This window comes from Epinephelus fuscoguttatus, linkage group LG2, assembly GCF_011397635.1.
Source record: "Epinephelus fuscoguttatus linkage group LG2, E.fuscoguttatus.final_Chr_v1".
In the NCBI taxonomy this organism is placed as follows: Eukaryota; Metazoa; Chordata; class Actinopteri; order Perciformes; family Serranidae; genus Epinephelus; species Epinephelus fuscoguttatus.
This window is the reverse complement of record NC_064753.1, coordinates 36,822,114-36,836,229: the sequence shown is the minus strand read 5'-3', so window position 1 is coordinate 36,836,229 and position 14,116 is coordinate 36,822,114. Positions and strand designations below refer to the sequence as shown.

Here is a 14,116-nt window from a genome sequence, read left to right as displayed (position 1 = left end):
ACAAAATACTGTATAAAATTCATCCTACAAGACAAGATTAAAAGCTTTAGGAAATGTGAAATAATATTTAAAATATATGTGAAGTAAAAAAAGGTAACAAAAATGTATTCAATCTCTAAATTTCTCCAAAAAATATACACAAAACAAAACAAATAAATTTGTGTCGGATTTTAAACCGGAAGTATTTCTTTCTCACTCAATTACTTCCTGTTACTCATTAGCCAAACAAATCCGCATGTAGCTTAGTAGCCAAAGTATACAACAAACAGAAATTATTCATTCAGTGATATCATATTTCTGAGAAACAAAGTCAACGTCGGAAATAGCTTATGCACTCGGAGATTATTTAATTTTGTTTTTAACAAAACGCGGAAGAGAAGACGAAGCTAGGGTTAACGTTAGCCGAACATGCTAAATAACTAGCCACTGTTAGCTATCGTTAGCTCTAATGGCTGCACCAACTCCACTGATGTCTGCTCCTGTGTTAAGGTCTGTGTCTCTTTTTATATCATGTTGAGATACTTTGATAATCTAATAATGTCTGGGTGGGACCACAATAACGTAAGAAACAGTAACGTTAAAAACGCCACTACAAGAAGTTAATACAGCAGACTTAATATGGCTACTAACGCTACGTCACGGTGTTAAAGCTTAACCTGTGTTAAACAGTAAGTAAAGTATATTGAGGTAAAGAGACAGTATAATGATAGAGTGACAGTCGATGAGCTCAGGAGGTGAGCTGTCTTATGGTCTGTGGGATGAAGCTGTCCATGAGCCTGGTGGTGCAGGACCAGGTGCCAGGCACGAGTAGGCAGAACTGGGGTCTCTGATAATCCTGTCGTCCTTGTTCCTACACTGCCAGGTGTCTGTAATGTTTCAAATGTAATCTTTTTGTTTCAGTCAAAAGCAACGCAGGGCTGCTCTAAGGAAAGAGAGAAGGAAACGGAAACGCCAAGCTCTCGCCCTAGCAAGAGAATGTGGTATGAAGATAGCTGATATATTGGTGTTGCTGTCATCAGATGTGACAACCTGTTTCTACATTTGTTGCTGCATTGTGCAGCACATCAATTACAACAATCACACTGTTATAGGTTTAAAAAATGAAGCAAGCTGCACACCCGTAGAAGAAGAAGAAAAACATGATGAAGATGATGAGGATAATGTTGCTGCAGAGAAGGAAAGGTAGGTCAATAACGGCACTTTGCTGCAGCTGCAGCTGCACATTAATTGACAGACAGCACAGGAAATGCTGATCTTACAGTTTTCTATTTTTAATCTTCATTGTGTTTGATTTGTGTCTGACTTGTGTTCTCAGACTGCGGCTGCATGAAGAGTGGTTGGAGAGAGAGAGGCTGGCCCAAGAGGAGTTCAGGCTGAGGGCTGAGAGGGAAGAAGCTGCAAAGAAAAGAAAAGAGGAGGAGGAGGTAATATACTGTTTGTATTCATCATTGAGAGCAAGTACAATTTGACAAATTTTGAAAACATACACTTTGTAAATATAGCAGGTTTAAGGGTGCTAATGTGTTCAAACGATGTTGTACTGTGGGGGTTAGCTGGAGTTTAGTATCAGTGTGGCATGTCTGATGAGACCACAGAGACTTGGCTTGATTTTATAATGCTTTACTGAAGACAATTCTGGAGACATTCTATAGTATGTTTTCCTGTTGTCAAAGAATCCACTGGAAAGACCAAAACAAACAATGAATTTATCCCACTCAGAAGTCTTTTCTGTGTAGTGATATAGCATATTGCTCTGTGCTGTAGAGCAATTTAGTTGCACAGCCACAAGTGACGTTTCGAGCCAAGGCTCTTCTTCAGACTTTGCTACACATGCAAAGACACCTTTTTCTTGTTACTGATGGCATCTCTATATGATTAGCAAAGTCTGGAGAAGAGCTTTAGCTCAAAACTTCACTTGAGGTTGTGCCAATAAATTTCAATTAGAGGCACTACAGCAGTGCGTACCTTTGTTCGTGTTTTCATTCAGCCTTCTACTGGTTCAACACCTGCCTTAAGCGGTATTTAAATGCGTTGGACTACTATGCTTGTCTGTGCCGTAGAGCTCCACAGTTGTCCAAAAACTTGTAAAAACAGATGAGCCACACTGTTGCACTGGGGGACATGTTCCCTAATTGCAATGAACACAGACTGTGCTTCTGTAAATATTCACTAGAGCACCATTTATGACTCGCTTAGCTTGAGCTAAAGTAACTAACACTGATTACATTTCCCACATTCTTAAGGAAAATCTAAACACTTGAGGCTTTTAAAGATCTACAAACAAATAAAAAAGCTTGATGTTGTGTTGACTATTAGGCTGATTGATGAGCTGCATGTTTGACATATTGTTTTAGATAACTGGTGTAATGTCTTTGTGTGTTCCCAGAGGATGATAAAGGAGGAATGGGAGGCCCAGCAGAGGAAAGAGCAAGAAGAAAGAGAAAAGAAGCAGCAGACAAAGCGAGACAGAGAGGTGAAACGGGCCCTGGGAGGATAGAAACAAAAAGAAATATATCCTCTTCTACTTAATCACGATTATTTATATCACCCATCTAAAAGGAATCCAAGGGTCAGATATTCATATAGCAATTACGTTTCTTTTGTAAAATGTGTTTTTACTTTGTACATGGTTTCTTTTTAAAAATTTCCTTGACTTAGTGGCACAAGCAACCATCCAACTCCTCAACTAAGACACACACAAAGAGAAAAACCCTAACAGCACCTTCAGCTCTCACAACAAGGATGTATCTTTTACTTTGTGTGAAAACAGTCTGTGACCTTGCTTTCCAAAAGTCCAGAAATTTGAAATGCCAGTCCTCATGAGTGTGATCTTAACACAGAGTGACAGATCTGCTGCAGTATGTTGACCTCTACACATTTTCACCAGCCGTGTCTTTACACCATTTGTAGGAGGCCGTTCAGAAAATGTTGGATGAAGCTGAAAATCAGGTAGAAACACACATGAATGTCATGTTACATCAATACCTGTATGTTGATCATTTTAATTTCTTCACAATTAGTACTATACATGGGTAAAAAAAACTGTCAAGAAGCATTATTTGTGTAACAGAAATACACACAACATGTATTTCAAAGAAAAACCCTCCTAGATCTCCCAAGTTGCTGGATATTTCAGTGTATCCTATTCCTAATGTCATGGAACTCAGTTGAGTTAAACCTCACACAAAGGACAGAGGAAAGCATTCAAGACATTGTGGCTATAAAAATAACCTGCCCAATATATCGTCCAGGTTCATAAATCAGAAGTTGTTAGCTCATTGCTGATATATCATCTTGCAGTATATGTCTGCTGAAGCAACAAGAAATATCATGTTTATGTTATCATGTTTATACATTTCATGTACCTTTTTCTTTTGAAAAAATCTCATTCTAGTTTATAGGCAAACTATCATGTATATATTAAATTTTGTACATGTTCTCACAGCTAGAAAACGGAGAACCATGGATGAATCCTGAGGCTCCTGTGAAGGAGAGCTCTGAGAACTTCGGAACAGAGCGCGATGTAGCCAACTGTCCGTTCTTCCTGAAGACCGGGGCGTGTCGATTTGGAGACAGGTACTATTCGTTTCTCTTTTCACATGACATGCCACATTAAATTCACAAACCTGGTATTTCAGAGAGTGAATGTCTTAGTCTTTGTTCATATTTTTGTATATTCTCCTCTCTTCTGTCTGTGTGCGTCCAGATGTTCTCGGAAACACGTTTATCCCACATCCAGCCCGACTATGGTGATCCGTGGTATGTTTACAACGTTTGGCATGGAGCAGTCACGCCGCGATGATTACGACGTTGATGCTTCTTTGGAACACAGCGAGGAGGACCTGCAGGAGTCTTTCCTTGAGTTCTACCATGATGTCCTGCCGGAGTTAAAGAGTGTCGGCAAAGTGGTGCAATTCAAGGTGAGATGAAATCAGTAGTCAGTAGCCCTTTTTACACAGAGATCCTATAATTCTGCCTCGACAAAGTCCCTTCATTACACTGCCTTTGCTTTTTTACACCGAACCAAACAACACTGGCATAATCTGCATCTAGTGTGACGTGTAATATACATGTCGAGAAGGGCTCTAACATTAATAAAAATCATTTGCAGTCCCTGTTATATAGCAGCTATTCTCGCCCTCTTATTGGAGGGTAAGGAGCTCCTTGACCTCATTGTCTCCCCAGTTTGTGGACATTTTCGGTTGCTGTGTGGGTCACACATATAACATGTGTTATAACTCTGCCCCCCCATTCTGCGATCGTACCTTTTATACAGGACGGCAAATCAGAATAACGGCCCAACATTCCCACATTGAACAGGCAGTGTAAAAGGGACTTCACTGTTACAGTGAGCTCTGAAGTATTCCATTATCTTTATGTCATCTTGTTTTCATGTATATTAAAACCCGGTTTCTGTAATCAGAGCAGGAAATTGGAAACCCAGATTTCCCAAGATAGATTTCTCTGCCATGTGTACATGTAACTGTGTTTTATATATACATATACATTATTACCACTAAAAATACTGTTTTGTTTCACTGATCTTTTCCTTCTTAGGTCAGCTGCAATTATGAACCACACCTGAAGGGAAATGTTTATGTTCAGTTTGGCACGTAAGCCGTCACACAACCGCTCCACGACTTTTTCCAAATAAATAACCTGTATAGTGTTTAAATTTTTGAATAAATCTCTTCATTTTTTGTCTGTCTGTTGTCTGTCCAGAGAGGAGCAGTGTACAGAAGCCATAATCAGGTTCAATGGGAGGTGGTACGCAGGCCGGCAGCTTCATTGTGAGATGTGTCCTGTTACACGGTGGAAGAACGCCATATGTGGTAAGATATTCATATTGATGTATAATAAAGAGACATTTTCCCTCTGTGACATCGCTGCAGAGATACATGATTCACTTTAGTGTATTTGTTTAGTGTATTTACTTTTTTGGTTGTGTTTGTATTTTCTCTTTCAGGATTGTTTGACAGACAGAAGTGCCCCAAAGGGAAGCACTGCAATTTCCTGCATGTATTTCGAAACCCTGGCAGTGAATTCTGGGAGGCTGACAGGGATCTGCACTTGTCACCAGACCGCAGCGTCAGGGGGAGTCGAAGAGACGGGTGGCATTCAGAGCGATTCGGAGATCGATCGTGGAGGCAGCGTCAGAGCAGCAGAAGCCCGCCGAGATCTGAGAGGTCCCACAGCAGACAAGAGAGCGACAGGCGGAGGAGCAGGAGCAGAGAGAGGAGCAGAGAGAGGAGGGCCTCTTACCAGCACAGAGAAGACAGACGATCATCCAGACACAGTGACAGGAGGAATGACTGGTATCTGAGCAGAAGTAGAGACAGGTCGAGGAGTAGAAGTAAAGACCGAGAGCAAGACAGGCTGAGACACAGGAGCAGAGGTAGAGACAGGGAGCACAAGTATAGAAATAGAAGCGAAGAGAGAGACAGCAGAGACACAGACACTCGTGGAAAAGCGAAAGAAAGGTCAAGAAGCTCAAGCAGCGAGGGAAACAAGAAAAGTAGAGAGAAGAGCCCCAAGAAGGCAGACAAAAAGGATGGTAACACACGTCGACACCACAAACAGTCTAAAAAGAGCAAGAAGAAGAGCAAGAAGAAGCACAAAAAGAAGAGCCGTTTGCCTGAAGAAACAAGCTCATCTGGAGAGTCAGACAAGGGGAGAGAGTCAGAGGAAGAGACTGTGAAGAGCCTCACTGCGGCCAGTCCAAATGAAACAGAGCTTATTCAGAAAAGCAAGGATGTGGATGAGAGTCCGTGTGTTAAGAGTGAGCATTTAAGTCCTGAGATGAAAAATGAACAATCTAACACAGAAATGCCAAGTGAGCCTGCTGGAAATGATGACACGAGTACCTCTTAGTGGCTTCGACTAGGGACGATATTCTGGTCAGTTGGTCGATCAGTTGGTCGATAGGCTCGACCAAGTTGTCATTAGTTCGACAATCGCTGGAGTTACTTTAGTAAGGTTGTGTGTTCACTGAAGCATTTTTCCCAGCTGAAAACACCAAGCACTCCTCTGAAAACACCCAGCTGGGAGAGCTAGGGTGCTTTGGAGGTACATCGTTTTATCAGCTGAGGTGCTTTAGTCGCGTCTGGTTGCTTTCATACGGAATATCTGCGGAAGTAAAAATATTGGCACAAGATGGTGTACTTTTCTCCGTATGAAGGAACGGCTAAAACACATAGGAAGAGAGGATGGACCAGCTGGTGGCAGCACCATTTATTTCTCCTTCATTCATGCTCTCCTATGTTTTTTTTGTTTGTTTGTTTAGAACTTGTACATGTAGGACGTGATGGTTGGTCTTTGTGGTATTGATTCTGTTCGTCCTCCACTGTGATTGGACAGCTTGGAAGAAAGTTACAGTGACAGGCACAGCATTACCCAAAGAGGCGGCGCTGTGATGGTTGGTTTTTAGTGGTATTTATTCTGCCTGTCCTCCGCCGTGATTGGACGGCTTGGTAAAAAACGACAGTGACTAGAGCAGCATTACCCAAAGAAATGGCGCTGACCAAAAGTTTAACATTTTTCAACTCGGTGACCAGAAAAAATGCCAAACATGCAGCGCTCGATGTCTCATCAGGCTGCTGCCGTTTTTAGCGTAGTGTATATGTGGCGCTCACATTGCAAAAAATTAAGAAAATACACTGGCCTCAGGGAAAAAAACACTTTGGTGGACACATACTGTAGCTACCAGGGAGAGTACACTCAGTGCACTGTGGCAGATTTAGACATGATGTGCTGATTTTTCCCCCCATCAGTGGGCCAAGATTTTCTCTGATAGATTACAGCCGTAGCTCTGACATTTCAATATCTGTGAATTTATTTTGTTCTTCTAACTATGTGAATGTATAGGGAATGATAGAGACATGGTTTGAGCAGAAGTTAGCACCTGTATGTACATATGTGAATATCTTGCTTTTGGAAAATGGTTATTGTCGCTTTATTATTGAATGCTTGATAACTGGAGCTGCAGCACAACATGGTTGTTGTTGCGTAGTAATAAACAATATACAAAACAAAATGCATTTTCTTTTTTTCATACATTTATTGTTAATAACTTTCAAATATAAGAAAAAAATGTTGGCAAATGTGTTGGCAGTGTTCAATACAAAAATGTTTTCTTTTGCACAAATCAAAGATGAAGTCGTTTAATACTTCGAATGTTCAACAAAAACACTGGTTTTAAGAATGCAGATAAAAAGTCTGACTGCCGTACAGTTGGGATGAGCATCTATTCATCACTCGTCGGCTTGTTCTCCTGCATCACAACTGAACGAGCTGACAGTGATGAATATTAACGATGTATCCTGATATGTGCAGTTCATCCTCTTACGTTCCGACTCCGTAAAGAAAGGGTAGACCCGTCTTTAAACGGATTGGAATAATTACATAAATACTTTTGTATTGTGACCAAATAATTCCCAAATACTTTTGTCAAACATCCTGCAGTTCTAAATCCCTTTTGTTAGCTTTTCATAGACACCATTGAGAAGGTAAAACACAGTGTTCTTTGGTCGTTTGTTAGTCTTTCAGCCAAAGTGTCGTAATACATAAAATACTGTTTTCTTTTATTTGGGTCACTATGTTTTCCTGACCTAAGACTTATCTCCAGAGGCCATTACCAGCTCCAATGTTATGTTTTCATCAAGAAAATAAGTCAGAGAAATAAAGATGACATAACAAACGTGACGCTAAATTACACACAAACAGCTCACGTTTACCAAAAGGTAAACAATTAAGTCTTGAAAAGTAAAGATGAGATGGTCAGTTTCTGAAGGGGGAATCACCAAATACAAAGACCTACTTAACATAAATACCAATACTGATCATGGGTGATTGTTTAATTTCACTTGAGGGTAGAATTTACCTGTGTGTAAGTGATTGTAAGTGTCAGTGATTCCCACAACAGCGCAAGCCGCCGCTGGTACTTCTCATGTATTACTGTTACCTTTGAGTCACAGATCTTTAAAATACCCAATGAACACTTACTGCTGTTCTGCAGATCCTCAAAGACTCTTTTAAACATCTGAATTAAAGAAAATCAATCCGCTGCATGACCAAGATTTTTAACCCATTTCCCGTGCTGTGCCCTGTAACATATTCATAATTCTTCCCCGTATTTTATGTTTACTTAAATATATATTTGCTGTTTTGCATAAAGTACAAAGACATACACAGAACTGCAGTGATTTAACGATCAGTTAACTATTAATCGTGCACCATTTTGATGATAAATTAATCATTTTGAGTAATTTTTTAAGGAAAAAAAGTCATAATTGTCTGATTAAAGCTCCTTAAATGTAAATATTTTCTTAATTCTTTACTCTGTGACAGTAAACTGAATTTCTTTGGGTTACAGACAAAACAAGACATTTGAGGACATCGTTTTGGGCTTTGGGAAACACTTAACATTTCTTTCTTTTTTTTTTTTAACAATTTTCTGACAATTTATAGACAAAACAACTGATCAGTTAACTGAGGAAATAATCAATGGATTAATTGACAAAGAGAAGAATCACTGGTTGCAACCCTACACTTGTTAATGTCAGAAAGAAGTCAGTTTGAGAAATGAGATGAGCTGTTTTTTTTATTGGGCGGCAAATAATATTTTTTTCATCCAGATGGGAAGAAGAGTCTGGTAATACTTTCAGAACAGCTGTAAGTTTTGTTTAACAATGCTGTGGGTTGCGAGTATGAGATAGCACGCTTAGCTTTGTGACTCAAATGTGATGATAATACAGGAGAAGCTACAACTGCGGCTTCAACAGCACCTTAAAGAAGTTCTGTAAGCCAAACAGCACACACAACTCTGCAATCAAGTGATGATGAATGATCTTGATACGATGCAAGAGTTCTCATGTCGTCGCTACATTGTACTCTGTGGAGTTTTAAGAAGTTCAGGGTGTGAAGTTTGCTAATAGTACGGCAGAATACAGTGAGGGAGATTGTACATAGGAGACACATTAAAACCACAGTTGGCACCACATTGAAAGGACATTACTGGATAGTACAGTACAGAGTAATACAGTACATGGATGGTGATTATATACATATAACACTGACACAGTGAACAGGAGGAGACAGGAGAGACACATGGAGGTTGCCAGATCTGCATCTGGAAAAAGGAACTGCGAGGCAGCGGCGTGATGATTTATGTCAGCCCAATTTCTTCTAAGACACTCCGTGGTGCCTCGGCCTCCTGTGGGCGTAGAAAAGAAAGAGTAGTGTTCCTTGCTGAAATTACCCCTCCAAATTATATTTGATAGGAAGAGTCATAATTGCAAGTTACTGAACGTGTGATGGGGACAGGAGGCCTTTCCAGTCTACAGGCCTGCTCAGTCAGCCGTGCTGTTACAACAACAATTCTGCATGCTTTGCTAAAAATAAATCACCGAGCACTAATTCTGTTGAGTACAAATGACTACAGCTGGACAGAAATGCAAACACGCAGGACAGCACTTGCTTTCGCACTCTGGCACAAGGGAGGGAGAGGTATTAATCAAGCGCTAATGGCCAAAAATAAACCAGTGACGTCAAGTGTGGAGGGCAGCAGCATCAAAAAATATAAAATAAAAAAAGCAATGCACGAATATCTTAGAGCTACCCTTCATCATTGCTGAGTGAAATTAATTTTGCTAATCAATGACTCGTTTCAATGACGTGTTTTTAAGCATATGCCATAAAGTTGCTGGTTCCAGCTTCTCAGATATCAAGATTTGCTGCTCTTCCTTGTCTTAAATGACAGTAAGGTGAATATATTTGGGGTGTGGACTGTTGGTTGAACATTATTTGATGACACCAACACCAGCTCTGGAAGCTTGTGATGAGCATATTTCCCAAATTGTCAGACATTTCAGGGACCAAACACTTAAAGGTCCAGTGTGTAGGATTCAGGAGAATATATTGGCAGAGGTGGGTTATAATATAACAAGTATGTTTTCTTTAATGTATAATCACCTGGAAATAAAAATGGTCTTGTTTTCGTTACTTCAAAATGAGCCGTTCATATCTACATAAGGAGGGAGTCCACATCAGCATCAGAGAAACACTGATGTACCTGAGACTGCTTTATTCAGTCTTTTTTAAAAGTTTTTTTGGTCCATTTGTTATGGAGAGAATGAGACCTCTGCCGATAATTTAGATACTGGATAAAAATTACCTCAGCAATAAACACTTAAGGAATCGTATGCTACCCTATCCTACCTATCATGGTTGTCACATGGGAGAAGTCTCAGCTGGTTGCAGTCTGCATTCCTCACTGCTAGATGCTGCTAAATCCTACACACTACTTTAATCAACTGAGAAAATCATCGGCAGGTTAACTGACAGGTACTGTTCACCTGACGCTATAGTGGTCTGTCTAATGGGCTAAGCTATCTGCTGATAAAGAACAGTGCGTACCTCCTGCAGCAGGTCAGCTTGTTCGATGGCCTTTAGCACATTCTTCTTGGATGTCTCCTGGGCCTCTCCACCCAGCAGGAACTCATCCAGGATAAAGTAGGCCTTCTCAAAGTTGAAGATAATATCCAGCTCACACACCTGTAAGGCCACAACAACACAAACAGCAGCAGATCAGAGGAGATCCTGTCCTGAATTTTCTATTGTTTATTCCCCCCACACACGCTATAAGTCAGCATGTTACATGTATGAAGTTTAAGAGACCCACACTGCCAAAGTACTTGTCCAACAGCTCCACGTATCTGTGGATGATCTCCAGGGTGATCAACTCGTTATCCTGATCCTCGACTGCACAGCAGAAATACAGGCTCGCGTATCTACAACATAAAGTGAGGAAATAACAAATGAACAAGGGGGTGATGTCGACAAATGTTAATGTTGGTAACATATTATATCATTGTTAGTAACATGGGTGCTACTTCAGCAGCACAATGAACTTGTTGGAATGAACAATAAAATAATAACATGGCCAATACCTGATGTGAACACATGAAACCCATCAAATGTGCATTAACATTTGAGATGCCATGTGTCTGGGAGGCTGTTGCCAACTTTGGTTGATGCTTAACAGTATTTACCGCAAGGTGTGGTGATCAAAATGATAAAACTAACCACAGAAAATCTGATAATGAAATCTGAAATGATAACATTTACCACAGAATATCTTACTGTGGTTTACTGTGAAACCACTGACCACTTCATCCATACTGCAGGCACATTAAACTGGACTGTATTAGTTTGTGCACGTTAAACAGTCAAGTGTATATCATTGTGCTACAGTATCGCAGCCCTGGGCCACTGTCTCCTGGCTGTTTGTTGTTTGTCTTTCTTTGTTAGCTTTTTTGTTTATAATACACTGAACAAATACGGATGTGTCCTTTGTATTTTCGTGACTCAACATTCGCATCTGGGACAAATCAGGCACTCCTTACATGTCTGAAACACTCCTCCATTGTTTGGAAGTTGTTATAAGAGAGGGGGTGCTTCTGGTGTTCATCACACACCAGAAGGTGAGAACTAAATCTCAGTGCTTGACAACATAATCACTGACTCACGCCACCCCAACATGCCACCACAGATACAAAAGTGATGTAGCACACCAAACATTTTCACATCCTGTTACTAAGATCGCTCTCTGAAATGCCAAAGTGTACCACAAAAATCAGTAATAGCCTGCTGTGGACTGTTTGAAGGTTTAACAAAATAATCTCATGCTTCATCAACAAACTTAAGTCATGTTATAATAACTAAACCAGTGGTATTCAAGTTACAGGGCTCACAACAGTGTGCCGAGTGGCCTGCAGGCCATTTTCTAATTCTCAGGGACAACGAACTGATTCATTTCCGTACTATGAATGTAAATAAGGTATCAGAGTGCATGAAAAAAGCCTCAAATTAAAGCTTGTTTATCAAAAAAGGTGCCAGGGAAGGAACCCCTCAGACCCCCTGACCAAGTTCTGGGCTAAGTCTGTTTATATTCACTGGCCTCTGGCCTCCTGTCATTTTGCAAAAGTGGCCCCTGGGCAAAGCAAGTTGAGTATCCCTGAGCAAAGTCCATCTGTTGATGAAGTCTGTCACATGCAGACGAGACCTCTGACAAGAAAAAGCAATGCCAAACTACTATTTCCATAGTCAGGATTGAGTTTTCATGCTGCAGTATCTCATGACAGGCCTGCAGCAGCGTTTGCAGGATTGATTTTAAATAGATTGATTTACATGATCCAAATTGAGCCTGCTGCTGTTAAGAAGTACATTTTATAACAAAACACACTGCACTGAAAACAACCAGTGAGGTCCATGTCTGCCCTGGAGGCTTGGTGCAGATGACAAGAAGGAAAATGATCTGAAAAGGTTTGAATGTGTCTCTGCAGCATGTTTGTCACCTACAGTACCTCTTGTACACAATCTTGAGGTCCCTCCACTCCAAGAAGCTGCACATCTTGGGCTTCCTGGCCAGGATGGTCTGGACCAGGTCTCTGGATATCTTCTTCCTCTCCTTGTCAGAGAGAGGCACGTACCATTTCTGTAACCTCAGCTTTCCCTGCCGGCTGAACAACAGCATGAACTGCATCTGAGGGAGGAAGTTCAATTCAAAGTTAGCCATGATAGACACGAGATAAACACATGAATAAAGAGAAGGGAGGTGAAGAAATGACAGAGGTAAACGGACGGAGGGTTGGGTGGTAAGTCAAAAGCAGTCACGTGACATATAACGTTATGATGAGAACTAAGTTACTATAACGTTACCAAGGCAATAAAAATAATCCAGTAGCTGACATCTAATAGAATAATAAATAAGAAACGCCCTCACACCAAACACATGCACTGTTTTCGAGGATAACACGACCTAACCGTCTGATCAAATCCATTTTTAGTTTGGTTAGTTTTACATCCAGGATGCCTCTGCACAAACTTCCATTAGCCTATGTTAGCTAACCCTGCTAAATGGCCACACATTAACATCATCAACACGGCTATGTGTCATTTGCGCCCCCTCCCGCGACGCCCAGCTAGCTACAGCAGACACGAGAAGTAAACACGACTCTTTACCTTCGACCGGATCTTCGGTTTAGTCTCTTAGACGACTGGTAACTTCGGTAAATTCAAGCGAAACACATAACCAAAGACAGTGTGCAGATATTTGCGTGTCTCTGCACGTTAGCCTCTCATACAGCTTGATGCTAAACTAGCTATTGGATGGTGGTTGCTGGTGAGACAACGATTAACACAGCTGCGCTGTGATTGGTTGAAAAAGCCACAGCTCTGGGATTTGATTGGCTGAGAGATTCCGTTATTCGTTGCGTTTTTTCCTTGCACACTGCTATCGTTTCCTGTGTCTCAAAGTTTTCCACACAGTCATTTTCACTTCTGTATTCATCTGGATATAGGTGTATCCTACCAAAGATAACATTTATACACAAAAATATACAGCAAAAGACTGTTTTGGAAAGTAACCACGTACATTTACTCGAATACTGTATTTAAGTACAGTTTTTAGGTTTTTCTACTCCACTAAAGTTAAGAGGCAAATATTGTACTTGATCCACTACATTTATTTGATACCTTCAATAACAAGTCACTTTGCAGATTAAGGTGAATAATACAAAATATAATCAATAATATTTTTTAGGTTAAGATAAGGTAAGGCTTTATTGGTCTACCATATAGAGAGTAATTAAAATAATCATTACCTTTACCAGCAATAACATTAAAGTGATGTACACATTTAGATAAGATAACATAAGATTAGATAAGAAAAGGTATGATAAGATAAGATAAGATAAGATAAGATAAGATAAGATAAGAAAAAGTATAAGATAATATAAGATAAAATAAGACAAGACAAGATGAGAAGATAAGATAACTTAAGATAAGAAAAAGTATAAGATAATATAAGATAAAATAAGACAAGACAAGATGAGAAGACGAGATAAGATAAGAAAAGGTATGATAAGATAAGATAAGATAAGATAAATTAAGCCTTCATTGACCCCTACAGGCGAAATGTAGGTGTCGCAGCAGCATAAAGACAGAAATAACAAGCATACAGAAAAACAAAGAAGTAAATAAATAAATTAATAATAATAATGATAATAATAATGATAATAATAATAATAATAATAATAAGAATAAGAATAAGAATATA

The 14,116-nt window shown here is 40.0% G+C and overlaps 2 protein-coding genes across 2 annotated transcripts; one reads left to right on the top strand and one right to left on the bottom strand.

Annotated features, from left to right (window-relative positions):
- Nucleotides 1–209: 209 nt before the first annotated feature.
- zrsr2 (zinc finger (CCCH type), RNA-binding motif and serine/arginine rich 2) lies at nt 210–7,247 on the top strand. Its single transcript, XM_049596860.1, has 11 exons — nt 210–489; nt 901–980; nt 1,092–1,182; nt 1,316–1,424; nt 2,387–2,473; nt 2,911–2,949; nt 3,446–3,576; nt 3,707–3,920; nt 4,558–4,613; nt 4,723–4,832; nt 4,967–7,247. Exons 1-11 carry the CDS (start codon nt 449–451, stop codon nt 5,869–5,871), a joined length of 1,863 nt encoding a protein of 620 aa, XP_049452817.1. The 5' UTR covers nt 210–448; the 3' UTR covers nt 5,872–7,247.
- A 185-nt stretch (nt 7,248–7,432) lies between these two features.
- LOC125901276 (AP-1 complex subunit sigma-2-like) lies at nt 7,433–13,193 on the bottom strand. The gene is made up of 5 exons (XM_049596911.1): nt 13,021–13,193; nt 12,363–12,541; nt 10,679–10,787; nt 10,414–10,551; nt 7,433–9,211 (listed from the first exon to the last, which is right to left on the bottom strand). The coding sequence occupies exons 2-5, from the start codon at nt 12,539–12,541 to the stop codon at nt 9,164–9,166; spliced, it is 474 nt and encodes a 157-aa protein (XP_049452868.1). The 5' UTR covers nt 13,021–13,193; the 3' UTR covers nt 7,433–9,163.
- Nucleotides 13,194–14,116: the final 923 nt, after the last annotated feature.